We start from the raw sequence: 23,677 nt of genomic DNA, 5'->3' as shown, positions 1-23,677 counted from the left end.
GTGGGGAAGGCACACAGGCGTGGAGGGAGAGTGGAGATGGGGATGCACCCCGGGCTGGCCGCTGCTGAGCTCCGGGTGGGAAGAGTTGGCTAGTCTAGGGTTCTGCTCAATCTGGGCTCCACAAGTCATCCCCATGGTCTTCAGGGACTTTGGGGACCCCTGAAAGCAAGTGTGGCCTGGTGCTTGGAGGAGAACAGCCCAAGGGGACTCTCAAGTGCTTATCAGCTTCTCAAGGGAGAATAGTGCCCTTCTCTGCTCTTCGACAGCACCCCAGAGCCCCACAGTGCGCGTGTGGGCCCTTCACCTCTAGTGTTCCACCCTGTTTCACCTTAGAAATGAAAAGGTAACCGTATCACTTTCTACTTAAAATCACCTGTTGCCATTTTATTGTCTATAAGAAAAAGATGGAAACCCTTATCTCCACCATCAAGACCCATCCAGCCTTCCAGCCCTGCTCTGGACCTTTCTTTCTGCCTGTTTGATTCCTGATCACTCCATGTAAGCTCTTCTAAGTCGTGACCTCCCGTCTTCTGCCTCCCAGACGCCTGGCCCCGCCCTGCCCTCGCCTCCAGCCTGCAAGTCCCCCCAGGCTCTCTTCATGGTCCTCACTGCAGTCTTGGGGGGACAGTAGATCTCCACTGGTGTGGTTCAAGCTCACCCCATCTCTCTCTTCCCATCAGCCCTGGTAGTTTCTCAAGCTGCAAACAGCAGTTCCCAAGCTTCCTTGGGGGGCTGTGCTGTCAGTGTGTTTCCCAGAGCACAGTTCCCTCAGATGCTGTGGATGGCGTGTCCGTGACCACGTGGAATCCATGAGTTGTCACATCCAAATGCTGAGAAGTCTTACAGCAAATCATCTTGTTTCCTTTTCCAAATATATTTGACCATAGGACTTTTTTTTCCCCTTTAAAAAGGAACCTCTTGTATCCTGAGAACAAGCATTCTGTGGAGAGGCTGACGGCATTAGCTGTAGATGTGTGAGGAGTAACGGTCCCTCTACTCTGTGAGCTCTCATCTTGGACGCCTTCATTTCTCGGGAGGTGTAGTGAGCCTTCCTCCCTGCTTGACTGAGTGGAGCAAATTAAGGAGATTGCTGCTCTGTGATTAGATGCTCATTTCAATGTCACATTTACCTGTGAGTCTGGAGCTTTCCCTTGGGTCAAGGCACTTCCCTCAGGCCAGAGGTGACTCTGGGACGTGGTGTGGAGGGAACGCTCCTGTCATGCTGAGCTCAGGCTGCAGTAATCTGGTCATCTGACCCTGCAGAGCCTCCCTCTCCCATACCTGAATGCCTCTCTAAGCTCCTTCCTTGAGGACCTGGCCTCTGGCCTGTCCAGTTTTCAGTTTTGAACTCATATAGCGTCCGTTCTTCTCTTTAAGACTTTGTAATTTTTCTTCCCTCCTTCCCCTAGAATTATCTGGCTCAGGACAGAATACACAGAAAGTCAGGAGACCCTGGGCAACATTAGGATCTGCTTTGTTTTTCCAGGTGGTGCTTTATTTCTTACCTATCTGAAACCATAGACTGTGCCCAAGGTGACTGTACTCCAGCAGGGAAGCCAAAGAGTCTCTGTCCAGCCTACTGACATCGATGAGCATTTGAATAACAGTTTAAATCAGACACCAGTAAACCTCTCCTTTCCTAGCAGAGCACACAGTCAACATGCATTGTTAAAGGCTGAGTAATGTGAGGCCGTCCTCGACTTTCTGACTCAGCTACTTTTCACTATTTGTCTTTCATTTGACAATGTCCTGCAATTTCCAACTCATTTTCTTTTTTAAAATTTATTTATTTTTACAGCAGTGTTTATTTTTTTTTTTACAATATTTGATTTCTCCCCTTGTGCATAATTCCCACAAAATTCCACCGCGCCACCCGTGAATGTCACCATCGTCTCTTGGGCTCTTCCCTCCCGTTTTGACCCCTCTGCCTTCCCTTCCCCTGCTGTATGTCTCAGATTTATAATTCGCCTGGTACTTTTGTCTTTTTTTTCTGACCCCTTTTTTGGTTTTCCTACATTCCTCCTATAAGTGAAACCATTTGATACTTTTTTTTTTTCTTTCTGACTTATGTCACTGAGCATGATCCCTCCCAGCTCCATCCACGTTGCTGCAAATGGCATGAGTTTATCTTTTTTGATGAGAGAGTAATATTCCATGGTGTATATGTACCACATCTTCTTGATCCAGTCATCTATTTTTGGGCTTTTGGGTTGTTTCCGTAGCTTAGCTATTGTGAATAGTGCTGCAATAAACATAGAAGTGCAGGTGTCCTTTTGAATTAATGTTTTTGTGTCCTTTGGGTAGATTCCTAGGAGTGGAATTGCTGGGTTCTATGGTAGCTCCATTTTTAGTAATATGAGGGTCCTCCACACAGCTTTCCTTAGTGGTTAGAACGGCGTTGTTCCCACCAGCACTGTGAGACGGTTCCTTTTTCTCCACATCCCTGCCAGCATTTGTTGTTGCCAGTTTTTTTAATATGTGCCATCCTTACTGGTGCGAAGTGGTACCTCATTGTGGTTTTCATTTGTATTTCCCTGAGTATAAGTGATGTTGAACAGTTTTTCATATACCAGTTGGCCATCTACATGTCCTCTTTGAAAAAATGTGTTTTTGGCTCTTCTGCCCATTTTTTGACTGGATTGTTTATTTTGTTTTCTTTGAGTCATTCCAATGCATTTTCATGGGCAAATGCCATCAACATTTTAGACTCCCTGAGATTTAAATTTGTATTTCTTTGGTGTTGAGCTTCTTTCTCATAGTTACTGGCCATTTCGAAATCTTTACATGTTAAATGTCTTTTGCTCCACAGAGTCTAATCTATTGTCTAAAAATTCAGTGTTTTTTTAAAGTATTGTTTGATTTTTAATTTCATATATTTTTACTATCTAGAATTTCCATTGTTCTTTTTTATGACTTCCATTTCTAGCCTCTTTTTCTTTTTTTATCTTTTCCTCCACATCTTCAGCAAATTCCCTACTAGCCATCATTTGTTATTTCTGAATCCGTGTATTTTGACTATTTTTCCTTCTGGCTATGGGAACATTTCCTGCTTCTTTGCATGTCAGATAATTTGGAGGGATAGTGGTCTTTTTGAATTATGCCGTTGAGTGGATTTTGTTGTTTTTCTTTTAAAAGAAATGGTTTGTTTTATATTGGAGGGGGGTGCACGTTTAAGACTGTATTAGCTATAGTGTCCTTTATTCTACAGACATGTGTGTGTGTTGCTGAAATTTGACTGTTTGTTGCCTCACTGAGTAAAGTAGGAGAGCAATGAAATATTTCCACTCTGACTTGTGAGAGTTTGCGTACTTTCCAGTCTATGAGCTTTGGGAACTGTTCATCTTTCCTCTTGTTTTCCAGGCACATGCAGTTTCAACAAATTCATGTTCAGCATCAAATTCAAGGGAAGCAATGTATTTCTGGTGGGATTTCCCTGAATGGCTCTGTCTTCCATGGTAGCCTGTCCTATAAGTTGACCTCCACAAACTTCACTTCTCCTCAATCCAGTGACATCATTCTATTCCAAATTGTCTGAAGGCAGAAAACCAGTACTGGTGTTCTTTAAAATCTGTGTTTCATCCAGTTGTCTAATTGTTTACAATGGGAAGGCAAGACAGATTACTCATGTCTTTCTACCTTCATGATAGAAGAAGTTCCAAGTAATTTTTTGGATTCATTTCATTTGGAATAAAATACTCATCAAGATGAAGGAGTTATAGTTAAAAGGCCATCCCAATACCTGGCACATAGTGATTTATATTTTATACTCGCTATGATAATTATAATGACTTTCATCGATACCATTCAGTGTGAGTTCTATTAACTCAAGGATTTGCCAAAAGCAATGAATTTCAACTATTTTTTGCCTTTTCTCATTTTAATTTATCTGAGGAAATCATACAGAGTTTAAGAGCAAACTTGTATATTTGCATAAGTTCTGCCAAATGCATTGTCTCTAAGAATGTAGGCGATTGAAAAGAAATTGTGAAAGATATGAAGTTTAGGTTCTTATTTTCAACCGCAGTCAAGTAGAAATTTCATTTTGTATTCTCTTCACAAATGTTATTCAAGCACAACAGTGATTTAAAAGTAATTGATTTTTCTCAAACTCAAATAAAAGAAAGTAAGCAAGTCAATGAAAAGTCTGCAAAAGCATAATGATTTATTAAGTCAACTACAAATAAGGAAAGATGATTTAATATACTAAGAGCCCTTCTACTGAAATTAGCTAGAATGCATATTGATTGCAAACAGGGTGTTGAAATGTGTATAAAAATCCTTAATACTCTTAATATGGGGAAATGTAAGGGAAACCAAACTTGCTTCCCAGAGTTCATAATAAATCTTCAAACATTTTGCGTCAGACTGATGGACAAAATCCCAATCAGCATAAAGCAGAGAAGAACTATCATCTTTGGGGTTCTTTGGGCTGATGAGCCCTGACATTAGAGTCACCCCATAGCCCCATCACCAACATGCGACACAGTGAAAGCTCAAACTGAGAGCCAGTTGGAGGATAACTGGTTCAAGTAGAAGGATTGCAGTGTCCGTTTATAAAATGGGCCATTAGAATAAATCTAAAGTAATCTGAGCACCATGAATCACACCAGGGTTCATTCATATCGCATAAGCTGCAGAAGCCACTGCCAGGTAATTGGGCGCCTAAATGGCATGGAGTTCCTATCATTAGTTAATGTCATTTCGCCCCTAGTTTAGCTTGAAGAATATTCTGGAGTTGGAAGTCAGCCTGAGATTGGTTTAGGATTCTCTCTGGACCCCAGTCCTTCAGATCCTGGGTCTTAGATATTTGATAAACATCTATAGACAGAAACAGGTCATATTTTTGTCTGTCATTTTCCATTCCTACCAAATCCTTCCAACCTGGTGGGCCCAATATCAGATACATCCAGGGATCTTGGGCCTCTCCCAACTCTATTAGAGCCTTGTAGAGTTCCCAGAACCAGTGTACACATTAGGGCACCTTTGGACCTTGAATTCTGTTTTTACCTCCCTGGGAAAGCTCTGCACCAGAGCAAGACTTCATGGCCTGGACTGAAGTTTCTGGATCTGCTCAGAGCTCAGGTCTTGATAGTGACATTGGACTTTTGGAGAAGACTGGGGTTTTGGGATAGCCTCTCTCTTTTCTCGGCTGGGAGAAGTCAGGCTGGGCCTGTAGCTGTTGCTGCAAAGAGCATCTTATTTCAGAATTTGCAGGATTCAGATTGCCAGCCCAAGAAAGCGATTGTTTTGTAAATACCTCAATAAAGCTTGTCTTCTGAAATGGGTGGAAAGTAGTACTGATGCATATGTTTGCCAAGGCCTTTTATTTCTTCCTTTTAACATTTCTCAGCACGCTCATGTTTATATGTCTCTTCAACTGGTCTCCTGTGTAATGCCGTTCGTAATAGTTTAGTCTGTGACCTTTTTCCACTCAGAGAGATTACCCCATTAATAGAAAGACAACCTTTGAAATAGGCTAGTAAAGGCAATCAATTTCATGTCTTTCCTATTGACATAAATGACTATATTTATTGCAGGAAACAAATTCATTTAGACACTAGTGAATTATAACAAACCTAGAAGGACCGAGAAGTAGTAAATGTTTCATTCCACAGATTTTACTTTAAAAATAAAATAGATGCCAGGTACAAAAAGAGTGTGAAATGAAACAGATGTGAACTATTTTGGTGAGAGATTCCTCCTCCATCATGGTTCGTGAGTGACATATGGTGGTTTTATAAACAGGAGGTAAACCAATAGCAGATAAAAAGGCACTTTAATACTAATTAACTCAACCTGGAAGTAATTACCCAAGTGTACACTGAAACACTGCTGTTTGAAAATGAATAAAATATTTGATTTTGCTCCTTTGCTTTAGTGTATGACTGTAGCAGTGGTGGGAATATTTTTTAAATCACTTTTTGTATTTTTTAAGCCAATGGAGGCATATTTTAAAAGTTTTCTTTTGAAAAGAGAGGCCTCTGTTTGAAATAACCTCTTCTATTCAGCTTTGATGAAACATCTTTAAGAAACTCTCCATTTTGTATTGATTCGTGGTGTGGCCTTTAAATCTCAGGAGGATGGCTTTGTTCATGGACCTTTCCATAAACAGCTAGTTTCTATACACTGGTATTTGGACCCCAGTCCTATCAGCCCATATTCTAGTTTGCAAGCTTAGACTCTCTTTGCAGGAGGCAAGAATGCCTCGAAATGCTGGGCCTACAAGCATCAGAAGCTCTAGGTGCCATGTTTTATTATGGGATGGAGCCTTCTTCAAGCCACTCTGTCCCAGGAAGCTTATGTCAGAGTGAGGCCAAGATCAGACCTCACAACACCTTCTCCTGGGGTGGGCCGGGAGGCCTCCCTGAGCACTGAAGCCCCTCTCAGAAGGGATTTGGAAAGTGGACAACATGTCCCCAGGTGACTCAGGCCAGGCACAGAGCCCTGCTATAGGACTCTATCAGGACAGTAGTCAGGCGTCCAGACACATGCTGAACACTTGGCCACAAAAAATCCATCAACTGAGTTTTCAGCTTCCTGGAGTTTCAGAAAAATAAATCAGATTTAGAAAAATAAATCCAAAATAAAACAGATTTCTGTAGAACCCAAGTTTGCTTCTCTGCTAAACCCGGAAAGTTTTATCCGACCTGGGCCTTGGCTTCGGGTAATTAGTGCATTCGGGGGCTGATGGGGAGAGGCTTTTCCCAGTGCCATTTGTTTTCTGGTTTAGTTTCCCTTAAGTGAGAGGCCCTTGTTCTGGAAACTTGGGAGAGTTCTGCACTTTTTATAAACAGCAGCGTGGGCCTTGCTGCTGGAGCTCGAGACCCGGCCGTGGCTCTCGGCTTCACCCCGGGACTGAGGGCGACAGGCGGCCCCGTGTCTCACTACCGCGTTTCCCTCTCTCCTCAGGTGAAGAGTGTGACATCGACATTAACGAGTGTGACAGTGGCCCCTGCCACCACGCTGGCACCTGCCTGGACCAGCCCAACGGCTATACCTGCCACTGCCCACACGGCTGGGTGGGCGCCAACTGCGAGATCCGTGAGTATTTCTGCAGCTCCTCCTGGGGGATTGACCCCCACACTCATTCAAGAAAGGCAGGCGGCCTCCGTCACTGAAGATGAGGAGGTGGACCCCAGGGCGACTCCAGACCTGTGTCCCCAGCCCCAGCTCAGCCCTCTGCTCCTGCCTCAGGCCACACCCACCCCTTCCCGGGTCTGAACCCAGAGTTGTCACTGGGATAAGAATGGCTGATGTCATCCAGGGGTCACCGCCTCTAGTGCAGCCAAAAATGCGCTGGCAGAGAAGCATTAGAGTCCTATCAAAAAAGAGTCTTTGTGGGAAAAACACAACACACACACACACTTGACGTTGCCTGTACATTGTCAAGTGTCTTCAAAGCACTGGGTCCCTCTAGTATGTGCAGAGAAGCCCCGTGAGGATGAGCGGCAGAGCAAGGCCAGAAGCCTTGGAGCTGCTGAGCGCCGGGTGCCCTCCAAGGAGGGGTGACAGAGTCTGCCAGTGCCATGGTCAAGACTGTGGACATAAAATACTGTGTCTGTTAGGACTGAGGCGGAGTTGAGAGCTGACATGGACTTGGGTTTGCAGTTGTTTTGAGAATGTTGAAAATTCAACATGGAAGGGTCTTTTCTCATTTAAATTAGAACAGTTGGATCCTCATTGAAGTTCCCTCCTGGACCCTCTCCAAGCCCCTCTGCCTGCTCCTCATCAGTTACAGGTCGTTCCTATTGTGTGCTCTGGAGGGAGGCAAATCCGCACCCTGTCCGCCTGCCTGCCTCCTCCCTGGCTGGGCTGCCTGCAGCCTCCACTCCTTGCCCCGCCCCCACCACTCACCTGCAGCCAGGTCCTGTCTCCAGGGCCGCAGGCTGTCTGAGGTGCAGGGTGGTCAGCGGAGGTGACCTTACCTGCAGGGATGGGCCACCTTCTCCTCCTGGGCCGTGGCCGGTGACAGGTGCTCTCTGCTCCACCCACTCTTACCTGCTCAGCTTGGTGCTCTGGGCTCCGAGCTTGAGGGGAAAGGACTTGTCTTCAGGACTCACCCTCAGCTTTCCCAAATCTTCCTAAGCACAGTGGCTTTAGGATCGACTGTCCTTTCTGAGGATGGCTGAGAGGAGCTTTGTCACTGAAGGAGGAGACAGGAAAGGATTCCAATGGCAGAAATGCAAAGGGCTGCGATTTGGTGGAGGACGTTAAGGCTAGAGAAGGTGTGGGGCGTGAGGAGCAGGCTGGTGGGAGGGACCCCAGACCCAGCCGCAGACATGCTTCCTGCCTGGCGGGTGCCCCTGGGTGTCTGCCTTCGTTGTGCTGTCTCAGAGTACTGACCCACCAAAACCAGTTTTCGTTCCCATATTTGGGCATTCTGTGAAATAACAATTCTTCTGCCTTGGGGGTAATGTCTATTTAAGACTTTATTTTTTTTAATTTAATTTCAATATATTTATAACTTTCTTCTTCATTGTGAACGTAAGTATATGGGGAAGGATGGGTAAGAAATTGGGCACACACAAGATGCCCTCAAGTTTTTGAAGTAAAATCTAATTATTTAAAAAAAATAAAGACTACCGCCTTTCAATGATGACAATATAGGAAAAATGAGAATGAAGTAATAAAAAAGATAAAAATCAGCCTCAAATTCTAGCTCTATATTATAGCTCCTTCATATCCCAGCTCTGTGAGATAGACACACACGTACCTTTAGAGCCTCATCTTTCTCACATATAAGAGGTGATAAGAAGATCACTGTGAGGATTAAAGGAGGCAGATAGATGCAGATTTCTGCAACACAGTAGGCACTAGATAAATGCTCATTTACTATAGCTCTGTCACCTTGAGCCCCTCACCAGGAGGACTGACTGATCCCATGGCCTTTTAGATGACGCATGGTCCAGGGCACAGACCTCCCGAGGGGCTGGGTGCTGTGGGCCCATCACACATCTGGTCCACCCTGGGCTCTCTATTCTGGGTTCACCCGGAATATGGCTTTCTATTTTATCTCATTTGCACCTTTCCAGTAGCTCAAAGGCATTAAAAGCAGCCATCTCAGCTTAGGTTTCTGCTGGGCCCTGTTGGGTGTTCCACCCAAATGTTAGACTGGAGACCATGTGTCCGAGGCATGTGAGGACAGGTCCCCGGAGCCAGAGGCCAGTCTGGAGAACTGGATCCGATGTGGAGTGGATCCTCGGAGCAGGGGTGGTGCAGAGTCTGGCCTAGCCCTGGGGGGAAATGGAAGAGGCCTCTGTCTGCTGTCGGCGCCTGGCCTTGGGGCCTCTAGCCTGAGCCTCTGCATTTCTGAAGTGCCAGAAGCCAAGAGGTGGACAGCAGGATGGCGCAAGGGCAGGCTCAGGCTGTTCAACGCCCGCAGGGGAGTTCTGGTGCATACAGAGGAGAAGGCGAGGCATGGCCCCCGTGACTCCACAGCATGGGGGCTGCTGAGTTGTCAGGGATGGGGCAGATGTCCCGCCTGCCTGACCCCCGCCTCGAAGCTCACCTCCCCTGCCTCCCTTTCTCACTCATTCTGCTTTAGTCACATAGCCCCACGTTCTTCTCCTTGAGCAGGTGGGCTTCATTCCTGCCTCAGGCCTCTGCTGGTGCTGCTCCCTGTGCCTGCAGTGCCCTTCTCTCCGACTTTAGTGCAGTGATCTCCTCAGCTCTCTTCTCAAATGTCACCTCCCAGATGCCTTTCCTCACCACCTGTGCTAGTTTCCATAGCTGTGGCAACACCACCAATGTGATGGCTGAAAGCATCACATCACCTTGCACTCTTGGGGGGCAGAAGTCCACAGTGGGTGTCCGTGGGCCAAAGTCAGAGGACCAGAGGGGCTCTTCCTTCCAGAGGTGCTAGGGGAGAAATCCTTCCTTGCCTTCGCCTGCTCAAGGCCGCACACCTGCCCGGCTCCTGGCCCCTTGCTCCGTCCTCAGAGTCAGTGCTCACGGCTCACGCCACTCTGAACTCCAGTTCCATCCTCATGCGCCCTCCAATTCTCCCGCTTCCCTTCATCCACTTGATGATCCAGGACAACCTCGCGACTTAATCACAGCTGCTAAGTCCCGTTTGTCAGGTGAGGTAATAGCCGCAGGTACTGAGGATTAGGACGTGTTTGTCTCTGGGGGGCCATTATTCTGTCTGCCGCAGCATCCTGTTAATTGGTTCCTATCCCCGCACCCCCATTTGACCTTCAAAATTATAATATTTTGGGATAATTTAGAACTGCTTTTTTCCTGTTACAGTATCATCCTAATTATCATGGTAAGTATTCACATAGATGTGATTTAAGCCGATTCAAGGTGCAGGATGTGGTGGGCTCTGCACAGGGCAGTGAATCAGCCATCGCCAGGGATTCTGCAAGCTCCATGGAATGTGCTAGCAAATCAGTGCCAAGTTGGTGGTTCTGTGGCTGCCTCCTGTGTCTGGTATTTACCCCAAACATGAACATTTCTTAGAAATTTGCTCCTTTAGAGTTGCTATCTAGCCCCCAATCAGTTATGAGAAGCGGAAACCTAGCAGACTACACAGATTCATCAAAACCATCAAGGAAATTGATCCAGAACTACCCTAAAAGTGTCATTCCAGTCACTATGGTGTTCATCCATCCTCTGATGCCAATGCAAACCCTGAGCTTGGAGCTTAACAGAACAACCCTGTCAAGACTTTAATTTTTTGCCACTTATTTCTACCACCTTGGAACTGAACGCAAAGGTGTTTTCTTAGAATTTAATAAAAATTCTGCCTTCCTGGAATCAAGGCTTTAAAACCACAATTCTATAAGGGTGTGTTCTGTGTGGTCTTGCCAGAGCTGTAAGGCTGACACAGCGTTGCAGGCAGCCTTGCTGCCCACAGAACTGTTGAGTCTGTGGTTCAACTACTGAATCAATGACACTCTGCAGGTGAATAGGCTCTCTGAGGTTTGTGTGGCCCTCCAGTGATCAGTGGTTGCTTTTTGTCAATGTGGACCGTGGACATAGGGTGTAGATCAGTGAAACAGCCCTGCCTTCTCCCGCTCGTCAGCCCAAGGCCTCACCACTGTTGATAAGAGTTGCTCGTACAGGCAGCTCTTGCCTCTCCTTAAAATGCATGGAATTTAATAATAGCTTAAGGAATTTGTCCAATGGTTATATTGTATGATCAGACTTTATTATACAAAAAGATTGGGGTTTTCTTGTTGTTGTTCTCATAGGATAAAAAAATTAATCTTCCTTTCCACCCAAACTCCCACTTCCCTCCCCGGCGGTAACAGCTGTCAGCCATTTACAAGTCCCATTTTCTCCCCCAGGAAAGGGCATCTTCTCCCCCAGGAAATGACACCCAGCATCTTGCTTTATGTTCACTAATACACCTTGAACATCTCTCTGTCTTGGCTGGTGCAGGTAGACCTCACTCATTTTAACACCACATGGTATTTCTACTCTTTAGACACTCCCTAATTTATTTAGGCAGCCCTCTGATCACTGATCAATAGATAAACCACTTCTGGCTTTTTGCTTTTAAAAACAATACTAGATGGACGTTCTTGTCTATGCATCTCTGCACATCCTTGTGTGAGACGATGAGCAGGATAAATTCTCAAAAATGGAGTCACTTAAGGGTTTTTGCAGTTAGTATCTTGATTTCGGTTGATAGCATTGTTCTAAGTTCTCATGAGCATTTAAACCCACATTAACTCCTTGTCTTTAAAATTTTCCCAATAGTGGGGGGGGGGGGCCCAAGGGTGAGTCACTTATTCTATTTACTCCAACTAGTAAATACATGGACTCCGGGAATGCAGCCTCTGCCTGCTTCTGGAAGAGCGATGGTGGGAAGAGGTGGTGAAGCAGCCCGACTGAACAGGGCCTCCTGTAGTTCTAGTTTTGAACCCTTGGCCAGAAAACAAAGTCTGAGCCACAGGCCTTGATAAATCGGTCATAAATGTATGTGATGCTGTCCGGTCTGTGGTGATGTGCCTGCCCCACAGCAGGTTGCCCTTTGACTATCAGTGGTCACATTTGAGCAGCTGCTCTGGGTCCTGTCCGTTTACCACCCTCAAGATGATATTTTAGGTCCAACTGAAAGGAGCACGTTGAAGGCATTCTGGAAAACACAAAGCTCAAACAAAATGAGCTTAATCCAAAACACAAATGATCCCTCAGATGCGTCCATGCTGCATTTGTTCTGAACAGTTTGCATGCGTGGTTCCTGCTTATGCATCTGCTGGGGCTGATGAGCTCATCCCTTCCAGCACGTTCTGGGTGCTTCCTCTCTGAGCTGAGCTGGAGTCAGTATGGTAAATGATTCATGAGATGGGACTCTAGGGATGCCCCTGGCCCAGGAGATGGCAGCTACAGCCACCTGCTGCAGATCCATTTGCTGCTTCTTAGACCAAGTGTTGCATTTATTCAGCTCCAGCCTGGCTACTCACCTGATTCATGTGTAAAGCAGCCATGTTCACAGCTACCAGAAAAGTCTGAGATGGCAGTAAAGTTGCATTTCACTTTTTTTTTTTTAAGGAGGGATTGGAGAGAGTAGGGAAGTAGATATGTTGGGAGAAATTTTAAGATAAATTTCCCCCAAACCCAGACAGCTTGGAGTGCAGAGTTGGGGGAAGTAGAGCAGATGATCAGAAATGTGAGCAATTTAGGCAGCTCATCAGGCCTGGAATATGTCCCTGAGCTCATAACCCAGCGTAGTTGTTGAATCTCCACTGTGCAGTTTTTCTCTTGCTACATTTGCACAATCAATAAGATGTGTAGCCATTTACATGAAGTTATGCATGGGCCATAAACGCTGATCCCGAACTCTTGTGGCCCCGCCACAGCGGTCAGATCTGAGCCCTCCACTGTGCTGGGGCAGAAACAGCCCTGGCTGTCCTCATGTTGGTGCTGGTGGGTGTCAGAGCATACTCTGTGAATGCTGGGCTGCAGCCTACAACTAAATTTTTCAGGGTGTTGAAATACTTGGAAATCAAGCCAGTCACACTTTTCTTGCAGCCAGAAAAATGAGTTCTCTGTCTCAGTGTGTACCAGGTACTGCCAAATGAAATGGCTGACTTGAGGATTGAGACTTGGTTCGAGTTTCACAAAAACCTTCTCCCTTCCATCACAACCATTTTTGTGGTGATTTATGTCACTCAGCTTCCTGGATGTGAGTTAGTTCAGAGGGAGCAGTGAATGTACTAAATGTCAGTCTTAGTGCTCTGGGTTTTGTGAGTTCAGACAGGTGAACTCAAATGGCAAAAACAGATTTCAGGGGTCTTGGTAAAAGACTCAGGAGTCAGCCGATCTGTGCACAAGCTCAGCAGCAACTTCATTCATCTCCTTTTTGTCTAAGTTTCAGGAACCATCCAGGCTCAGCGCGTGGGTCCTTCTTCCACTGGGTAAACAGGAAAGGGGTCTGCACCCTTGGTTCCTTGTTTGGGAGTCTACTTGGGAGCTTCTTTAGGTTGTATCCTTTCAAGATAAAGGAAAGCTCTTTCTGGGCTTCCACAATCACCGAGGATGTAGCTATGATGAGATTGCAAAGGCTCCCACCTGAAATGGAACAATAAGAAGGGTCCTCACAATTTCATGGGAAGACTGGCCCTCTCATTCCCCCAGAATCTCATGTGGAGGTGATGGCCTGGAAGAGGAGATGGTGGTGTGAAAAGAGACGGCATCTTGTTTCCAAATGAGCTTAGCTTGCCTTTGGTCTTATCTACACTCTCTTGAAAAAAGTTCCACAGCTTTCTTTTCTATCGTGTTCTTGTTTTCCAGACCATACCATTGAGCACAGGTCTGTAAACGGGACATGATTTGATACTGTTGACCTGGACAGACTGAGATTATGTTCCATTTTCTGTTTTCTTTCATTCTCATACAAGTGGATGCATTTTGGAAGGGCACAGGGACTGCTGAGTGACCCTTAGCTTGGAGCACCAGCCTCTAAGGACAATATTCACTTCCTTTTTATCCTTCCCTCCTCTGCCACTGTGACTTCCCCTCCTCAGGGGCCACCCACTGAGGCAGTAGATTTTCTTACCATCCTTTTTTTTTTTCTCGTGCTCACAGCAACCTCATGGGGTATATGTTGCTATTTTCATCTTAAATATCAAGAAAATAAGGCTTAGGGAGGTTGAATAAATGTTGCAAATGGGATTGAAAGCAAGGTTGGTGTGATCCCAAGATCCACATTCCTTCCTCCACTAATTATGTTGGAGGATAATTCCATTTTTTAATTTTTAATAATGTATTGCCCATGTTTTATTATCATTATTATGAAAGCTATGCACCCTATTTTTGAAAATATCTGGAAAAGACTATGAAATTTAAAGGAAGAAATAAAAATACTTGTAATTGTTCCTTCCATAGGTCACTGTTATGAGCACAGTCCTGTAAGAGGCAGAGGCTAAGGACTTGGACCTAGACTTGCATTCGATAAACCCATCTAACAAATGACATCAGTTTCCTAGAATTTATCTGTAAAGTGGGAAAAGAAAATAATATATTTTCTGGTGCCTGCAATGATTGAATGAGATGGGTTTTATTTTATTTTTTTTTAAAGATTTATTTATTTATTTATACAAGCACTGGGTACAGTCAGAAGCGCAGGAGGGTGAGAGAATTCACCAGAGCCAGAGCAGGGAGCAGAACAGGCAGAAGGATTGAAGTACACCACTGCTGAGGGGAGCAGCAGGCGCAGCAAGAGAGGTCTGCGCACCATGTGGGACACTCACCCGGCGGCAGGGGATCAAACCGGCACTGCAGAGGCTGCGGGCAGCTTCACAACCTAGCACTCAACCACTGTGCCACCAGGGGAGACCCCCATGAGATGGGTTTTAAAAGCTTAGAATAGTAAGAAAACAAATGCCATCATTATTATCCTTTCCACCTTTTCATTGTGTAGACAGACTTAGAGCTCACATGCAGTTGTCCTATAAAACTAGTCCTGCTTGGTAACCTACTTTTATTCCATTGCTATTTGATGAATAGCATCTCTTCATCTCACTAAGAGTTGAATATTTATGTTGTTTCCCATTTTTTCAATTTCATCAATTATGTAATCTTTTGTCAAGGTCAAAATGTCTGTAACATTTTATTTTTAAAAAAGATTTATTTATGCATACAAGAACTGGGGTACAGGCCAGAGGTGTGGGGGATGAGAGGATTCACCAGAGACAGAGTGGGGCACAGAACAGGCAGACTGACTGAAACACACTGCTGAGGGGAGCAGCGGGCGAGACAGGAGAGGTCTGCTGCACCGTGTGGGTAGCTCCCTGACCTTGTATGGAACTTGTGCTGCACTGGCTGTGGGGAGCTTCATAGGTTGTGTCTTAACCCCTTGCACCACCAGGGGGGCCCTGTAACATTTTATTTATTTAAAAAACTCGTGAAAAAATTTGAAACACAAGTGGTCACATACAGACATTTATTAACTCTGAGTAGTCAGCACATGGGTGTCTATGCTAAGTTTCTGAATCCTTTTCCACATGTGTACTAGTTGATATTTTAACATTTAAAAATTGTGATGCTGTGATGAACACCCTGGCACTTTGGACTTTATATATCTATAGGACTATTTCCCCAACATATGTTCTAAAAACTGGAGTTTGTAGTTTATATTATTCAGTCCATACAAGGGCGGTGTGTTAATTTACATGGTCCACATTTCTGTCCTCTTGTCAATTGTGGTTATCAAAATTTTTAAATACTATTTGGAAACTGATAGGGGAATTGCATTTTTCAAAATAATTGTGAAGTTAAACAGTTTTTCACTTGGATTTCTTTGGTGAATTACTTTTTATACCCCTTGTCTAGTTTCCTATGGCTTGTATATATATATTTTTTAATACTGTGTAAGAGGTCCTTATGGATTAAGGAAATACCCCTTCATCTGGATGATGCGTAGACAGTAATTCTTCCCAGGTTCAACAGCCCTTAATTTCAAATACCTGTGCAAGGACAGGAAAGAACTTTCGGTTCTGAAGCCACAATCTACATCCAACCACTTGCTTCTCTTCTTCAGACCTCCAGTGGAAGTCCGGGCACATGGCGGAGAGTCTCACCAACATGCCCCGGCACTCCCTCTACATCATCATCGGGGCTCTCTGCGTCGCCTTCATCCTGATGCTCATCATCCTCATTGTGGGGATTTGCCGCATCAGCCGCATCGAGTACCAGGGCTCGTCCAGGCCGGCCTACGAGGAATTCTACAACTGCCGCAGCATCGACAGCGAGTTTAGCAATGCCATCGCTTCCATCCGGCATGCCAGGTGGGCAGCGGGAAGAGGGGGAGGGGGGGAGAAGGGACATTCTGCTTCACATGAGCATTCTTGGTACTATTATAAACAGGACTTTACATCTGCAGAGAGGATTTCAAGGAATCAAACACAGGTTCAAGGAGCTATTGGGCAACAGATAATTCAGTCACTTTATAAGCAAATCCCTTTTAATTTGCTGCTCTCTCTTTTTCTCGTTGACTATATCTATTCATTTAATTGTATTTATCTGTGCTATGAATATTTGATTCTTAATCCTTGTATATGAAACATGTTTTGATGATTTTTTTGGAATGTGTTTAGCTGAGTTGCTCTTCAAATCATCAGCATGGATATCAATTATTCCACTTGATTTAAGGGCTTAGTAAAGGCATAACAAACAGCGATCACTCTGCTCATTGAGCTCATAGTATATAAAACAGTGTCCTTTTCCTGGAGAAAATCCTCCCCAAGAGACAAGGAGTTAGTGTGACATCATAGAAAGTATTGTGTGTTCAGCATCTGACATATGTCATTGAGATCAACGACTCGGTTACCTGACTGTATTTAACCTCCTACAATACAGTTCCCTCAACTGCAGAGCAAGATAGTGACCTCCTTAGGGAGTAATGACAAGCAAATTAAATTAAAAATACTAAAATGGTGTATAAAGAGATAGCACCGTATTTACTTCTCCAGATCTACTACAACACCAAGAAATTCAGTTAATCTAACATTTTGTAGAATTTTGCAAAGAATATTTATTATAAAAATAAAAGCAGCATTGAGCTAAGCATTCTATCTTTTCCTTTCGTTGGTGGAACAATTTAATTGCACAATTCAGGAGGTCAGTATGCTGGGTAAAAAGTGGGCTGATCTGGGTGTCTTAACAGAGGCTCAAGGAAAGTATTAGCAGCTTTATCTTTATCGGGGTGCTGTATATTAGTTTGATTGAGACATAAGGACCCACAAATTCTGTGTGAATAGCATAGAAGCTGAGTCTGTTGGTGGGATTTAGACTCTCGCTCCCCCTCACCTGCACATACAGGCCATCGCTTTCAATTTGATGTTGTTAATAGATCCTGGCCTGTCATGGACTTACCACAATATGAGGTCTGAAATAAATGGCTGATCATGGTTAGGGGTTGGCATAGGATATTTTGACCTGAGAGGCAGATTCTTTCCAGTGCCCCTGCTTATTAAAGGGTACCAGCTTGCAGGAGTGTTTGCAGTATCCTGAAGTCACTGGTTGGGGTGGCAAGAAGGTTAAAAAAAGATAAGTTCCTTTGCTGCTCAGAAATTGTCTCTCCTCCCAATGCCTGGAGGGACTTCATTCACCAGCAGTGGGTAGAACCTGTGACTCTAAATACTGGGTAGAGTAGGAGTCCCTGGGAACCGGATTCCCTCTAACGCCCAGAGGAGTCTCTGGTACAGTCTATTGCATTCAAGAGGAATTTTATTTCAGTCTCCAAAGAGTTGAAGGTGGATTCTTCTGAGCCTCCTGCTTATATAGACCACTGGGAAGATATTTAACTGAATACTCTTGGAATGAAAGGATAAACTTGAAAGCCTTTACAAACCTGGTTCTCATTTGGTGCCGATTTTATCACAAATCTGCACTGCAGAATTCCTACCCAAGCTCTGCACGCACCAGCAACTGCGCATAAAACCACTGAAGATAATACAAGGCCTCCCCAAATATCTGGGAACACTCCCTTTGAAATGTCTACTGAGCTGTGCTGTGATTTCGACAGCAAGGCTCTGGAGGCCCTGGCTGGGTCTCTGGCTGCAGAGCCCCTTTGACTCCCTTTTCCTGGAAAGCCTGGACAGTCTTGTTAAAAACTTGGCATGGCATCACCCTCTCTGTAGTTGTCAGCGCAGCCTGTAGCAAAAGTCACTTTCATAGTCTGTCTCCCCGCTGCTCCCCTGACAGCGACATTGGCTCTGAATGAGTGCAGCCCAGTGGCCACACGGGTGTATACCCAGGGGTCATCTGTGACAGTCACAGCCACTGGGAAGTGTCTGGTGGCCCTGCTGTTGGCAGTGGGGGCTGCTGCGTCTAGGTTACACGGCAGCCGCCTTTCATCCTGAGTCACCTGCTCCAGGTTTGCCTTGAAGCAGCAGGAGGGAAGCCAGGACTTTCCAGTTCCTGGAGTCCAGGTTTAATCTCCGCTGCTCGGCTTTGAGTGCCTGGTCCCAGGAGGCAAAAGGGGTGAGGTGTGAAAGGACACGCTTTGTCTCAAATAGCATCTCCCCGTTTGGACTTTTCTCAGGGTCAGAACCACCTGCCATTCTCTGCGGTGCTATTTGAGCTGTTGACTTTCAGAAGACTGTGAACCAGAAGAATGTCCACTCTTTGATGTGCCTTGTGTTTGGTTTCTCCAGTGGGATAAGGTGCCCACAACTTGCCATCATCCATGATGTTTGAGATGCCAGTGACAGGGGCTCTGCTGCTGCCCCAACTGGCCAGTGCTTCTCTGACCTGCTCTGTAGCTACACCCTTGAGAGAGAGGCCCTGTGGGTGCCTATAGTCCTCACCAAGGGCCTGCAAGATATGTAGACTTTAGGTCAGTCTCTGGGTCTCAGTCCTAACTACTCAACTCTGCTTTTGTGGTGTGAGACCTTTATGAATGGGCGAGACTGTTCCAATACAACTTTATTTTAAAAACAGGCTATAATTGGTTTAGTTTATAGTCAGTTGTAGTTTTCTAACCCCTGGTCTACACAGTAATTTTTTTCTAGCTTCCAATTATTTTTTAACAATCAAATCGTGTTATGGTAAGGGAAGGCAGCATGGTAATTGAGAAAAAGAACAATGCCATAAAAACTCTGCCTTTACAGTTTCGTGCCTGAGAGGTTAAGGTGGAGTCTCAGAGGTGTTAGCCTGTCTCTTCACGCCCACCCAATCCTGAGAATCAAAGGAGACAGAAAAAGATGTCGATGTCATAAATCTAAGGATTGATACATCTCCCCTTCTCACCAGGTGTGAGCTCCCCACTTAATGGGGCTGGGAGGTTCAAGGAGAGTCTTGTCTGGTTTGGTGTGTGTTTGTGTGTGTGTGTGTACTCCCCAGCTGTGTTTCTGTGAATGAAGCCATCTGAGTTTGCATATAGTCAATCCTTGCACGTTGAGTGGAGACCTCTATGTCTCACCTGAGGAATTTGGACAGGCTTCTTGGCCAGTAGTTAAGTCATCACGCAGGGGTTTTCCAGAAGAGTGGTGGGGACATTGTCCTGTTTTAACCATGGGACTTTGTCATCAGTGTTATACTTTGGAACCCAGGCTGGTTTGGAGTTGACCTCACAGCACCAACCAATCTGAAGCCACACCCCTTGTTCTCTGGTGGACGTTGCCCATGTGGTGTGGACATGTGGGTCAGTCCTTGCCTTGTTTTGCTCAGTGTACCCGAGACTGTCACTCCCAAACACCTCTTGCCAGCGTGCAGTTCAGCCCCAGGGCAACCGGTCCTTATAGCCCTTTGAACGGAGACACCTAACTGTCTAGATTTGGAGAAGCAGATTCCTCTTTCAACTGTGAAAACCTATGAAAAATCAAATGGGCATTTTAATCATCTATTCAGCTGCTTGGATTTTCCTCTCAGCTGCCCATGGTTGAGATTGGCGATCCCTGGTTCTGTGACAGTGGCCTCAGCTTCCCACAAGAAACTGCCCCCCATGGCCACTGTGAGGATGAAGAGAATTTTTCACTGGGATGGCCAGATTTCAAATATTAATCCATTTAAGTGACTTGATATTGTCAGTGGTATATTGTTACTATGTTAGCTATTTTATTAGAAATAGAGCATCAGAATATTTATTTGCACTTTAAAGTGGCCTTGGGAAGGTTCAGAGTTGTGAGAAAGTGCAAGAATCAGTTGGCTTTTACACTGTTAACCCCTTTTCCCAGTCTCAGATTATGCCAACCTCACTCAATTAGAGAAAGGCACCCCTTGCTGGGGTCCCACCACATTTATGCACAGTCCTGGACCTTCACCAAACCTGCACATCATCTTTTTTGTACTACTATTTATTTAATTATTTATTATTCATTCATTCATTCATTTTTTGTGGGACCCTCGCCTGCAACAGGTGAACGAACCGGTGCTGCAGAGGCTGCGGGAAGCCTTACAGCCCAGCGCTCAACCACTGCGCCACCAGGGGAGGCTCCTTTCTACTTTTTATTGGGGTGACATTGGTTTACAGCACCAGATATCATTTAGGGATGGAGCTTCACATGTCTTCAGATGAATGTCACCTTGCCACACCCACCACCAAAGCACCCTGAGTCCTCCACTGCAGCCCGTTGGGCCACTCCTCCATTTGCTCCCAGCTCCCTCACTCCCGTCTGGTAGCTTGAATTCCGCAGTCATATTTCTATGGCTTGTTTGATTTAGTTTTGTCTGTTCCTTTGTTTTGTTTCTCTGTATTCCACATATAAATGGCATCATCCACCATTTGTCTTTCTCCTTCAGATTTATTTTGCTTAGCATCTTCCCCTCCACTTTCATCCATGTTGCAAATGGCAAGAGTTCATCATTTTTTATAGCTGAATAGTATTCCATTGTGTGTATAGACTGCATCTGAATCCACTAATCATCCTTGGGCACATAGGTTGTCTCCATGACTCGGCTATTATAAATAGTGCTGCAGTGAACGTAGGAGGGCACTGAGCCCTGCAGATAAGTGTTTTTTTTCACTCCTTGGGTAGATACCTAAGAGTGGGATCACTCGATCATATGGTACATCTATTTTTAATATTTTGAGACACCCTCCCCACCAAACACACGCCATGTTTCATAGCGGTTGGGTCAGTCTACCTCCCCTCAACAGTGTAGGAGGGTTGTTTCCTTTCCGATGGCGTTCCTGAAGCTTTTAATAATTGTGTTAGTAGTAGAGGGTCTCTGCGTTTTGACTGGTGCCCTCCCAGTGGGTGAGGTTTGTGCCTTTGGGCTCCTGCGGGCTAATAAACCTTGAGCGAATTGGAACAGAGCTCGAGGAATGTTTAAATATAAAAAATCTAATGAAGAATGTGAAGTTTTCCTGTTCCCCACTAAATTCCACTTGTCATTGCTCTGAGGAGACAGACTTTCACAGACAGCAAAAGACAGAGAAAATGGGGGGGCGTGGGGTAGGAGTCATGGTAAATAAACCCCTTTTTGTGCTAGGGACCCATCTCAGCAGCCTTTTAAAATTTTTTAAATCCATTTTAAAATTTATTTTTTCTTTGGACTTGAAACTATTGAAAACGTTGTCTATCAGGCGGCGGAGAGGCACAGCCGTTACGTGTGGGAGATTGTTTAAATCATTTTGCACTCCAGGGCTCTAGGGAAGGTGAGGTCTTGAATGGGAAGAGACCACCCAGAAGTTGAATTGGCTTTATTTTAATAATTGCCATTTTAAGACTGGTTTGGCAGGAGGACCTGAAGTGGGATTCTGACACCACTGGCTTTAGGCCATCCGTTCTGCCGCTGAGAGGATTTTGATATATACCAATCTGCTGGGACAGTGGCTTTGTGCTCAGAGGAAAAACAATGATGTGTGTGCACATCGGGGGTGGTGGGGGTGGTGGAAGGGGGGCTCCAAGGGTGGGTGCTGGCACAGTCTGGACAAACACCCTTTCGAGGAGGTTGTCTCCGCCCTCCATCCCTCAGATGACCCCTGAGCCTGCACCGTCCTCTAGAAGGTTCTGAAGGAGATGTATCCGTCTCCAGTCCAGAAAGACCCCCTGCCACTCTGTATTCCACACAACAGAGTGGATGTAAAATAAACTTGTCTCTCCAAACAGTTATGGGTCTCAGAAGGAAAAGACAAATCCATACACGTTTTCTTAAAACCTATTGTAGAGCTGTCACGCTCGACTGCTTTGCCAAGATTTAACCTACAAGCTGCCACATTAATTTGGGCTCTGTGTTTTGTGAAATCCATTTTTTTGCCTCCTGCACTGAAGACTAATATTTATACTCTTTCAATGCTAACATCGGAGGGCTTAAATTTCTGCCCTTGCTAGAGAATATATTTTTTTTAGCGTATTTTTATAGTTCCATTTGATTCTTGAATAGAAGACATTCTCACCGCCTGCCTTTTGTAAGTCTGCCACCCAGGATTTATCTAACAGACCCCTCTCCCCCTGTCATTTCAGGTTTGGAAAGAAATCCCGGCCGGCCATGTACGACGTGACCCCCATCGCCTACGAGGATTACAGCCCCGACGACAAACCGTTGGTCACACTGATTAAAACAAAAGATTTGTAATCTTTTTGGGGATTATTTTTCAAAACGATGGGGGTCCTACACTCATTTCAATATTTTTAAGAAAATAAAGAGCTTAAGAAATTTAAAACGTTAGCTGCTCAAGAGTTTTCGGTAGAATATTTAAGAACTAATTTTCTGCAGCTTTTAGTTTGAAAAAAATATTTTAAAAACGGAATTTGTGAAATCCGTAGACAACGTTTTCATGTCCTCCCAGCTCTCTAAACCGTCCGCTTCAGCTAGTGTGTGGTCTCTCCGCGGTAGACACGAGACCAGGTTCATGTCTGGGGTTGTGACGCGAGTCTAACCAAGGCGAAGCTCCCATGTGGCCTGTGAGTGCAGCTTTCCGAGTAGAGGTAGGAGATGCTTGTAGACTACGACGCCTAATCAGTATACCTGTGACTTCACCAGGAGTCTGAAATGTCTGTTTTGTGAAAAAGAAGCTAGTTTAATTTATTATTCCTAACCCGAATGAAATTAGCCTCTGCCTTATCCCGTGCATGGGTGAGTAACTTATTTCTGCACCGTTTGGTGGAACCTCGCGGAAACATTCCTTTAAGTTTGTTTTTTTGTCATTTTTGTGACAGTCATCAAACCGGGCCTCGCAAACATCCATCACGAATGGGCCTCGTGACGCAAATGGTGATCGAACTGAATCTCTATTTTCTTTAAGAAGTCCGGGGTTTTATATTGTGAGTAAATTAACTTTACGTTGGAGTTGTTTGTTGCTAAGAATTAGTAAGTGTACCAGCGTGCTGGTTCCTTCAGTACTGAGTATTACCCTAGTGCATCTTTATTTATATCCAGGACATTTTTGTGGCTGTATTTGATTGATGTGCTTCTTCCGATTCTTGCTAATTTCAAAGAATATTGAATAAATGTTACCAAGTCAAGGATGTTCTTGTCTCTTGTTTTTTTAAAATGCTATAGATTTTTTTAGATTTGATATTATTGGGCCAACAGACAATCCTGCTGTTTTTTGCATTTACCATTCTGAGGAGGACAGTCTCTGGTTGCTTCCATCTCCCAGGAGCACTCGTAACCTAATTGTCCCCAAACCACCCTTGCCTTCCTGTAAACATGAAGGGTGAAAAAAATAAGAACGATTTTCATCTTAACTTGTGCATCAAATTTGCCATGTCAATGTGGGGGGACACTGAAATCCAGAAATGTCTGTAGGCATGATGAGAGAGCTCCAGTGGTTTCG

At 44.9% G+C, this 23,677-nt stretch overlaps 1 protein-coding gene across 1 annotated transcript in view; it reads left to right on the top strand.

Annotated features, from left to right (window-relative positions):
* The window catches only part of DNER (delta/notch like EGF repeat containing), a 249,442-nt gene extending 226,162 nt beyond the window's left edge, over window positions 1–23,280 (top strand). The window contains exons 11-13 of the mRNA XM_054700131.1: window positions 6,910–7,041; window positions 15,992–16,238; window positions 22,362–23,280. Coding sequence (XP_054556106.1) covers window positions 6,910–7,041; window positions 15,992–16,238; window positions 22,362–22,473 — 491 coding nt within the window. The 3' untranslated portion in view covers window positions 22,474–23,280. The remainder of the gene's footprint in view (window positions 1–6,909; window positions 7,042–15,991; window positions 16,239–22,361) is intronic.
* The last annotated feature ends 397 nt before the right edge of the window (window positions 23,281–23,677 follow it).

The sequence above is a fragment of the Talpa occidentalis genome, unplaced genomic scaffold, assembly GCF_014898055.3.
Source record: "Talpa occidentalis isolate TD23 unplaced genomic scaffold, MPIMG_talOcc4v2.1 talOcc4.3, whole genome shotgun sequence".
In the NCBI taxonomy this organism is placed as follows: Eukaryota; Metazoa; Chordata; class Mammalia; order Eulipotyphla; family Talpidae; genus Talpa; species Talpa occidentalis.
Note: the sequence above shows the minus strand (reverse complement) of the source record. Positions and strands in the feature narration are given on the sequence as shown.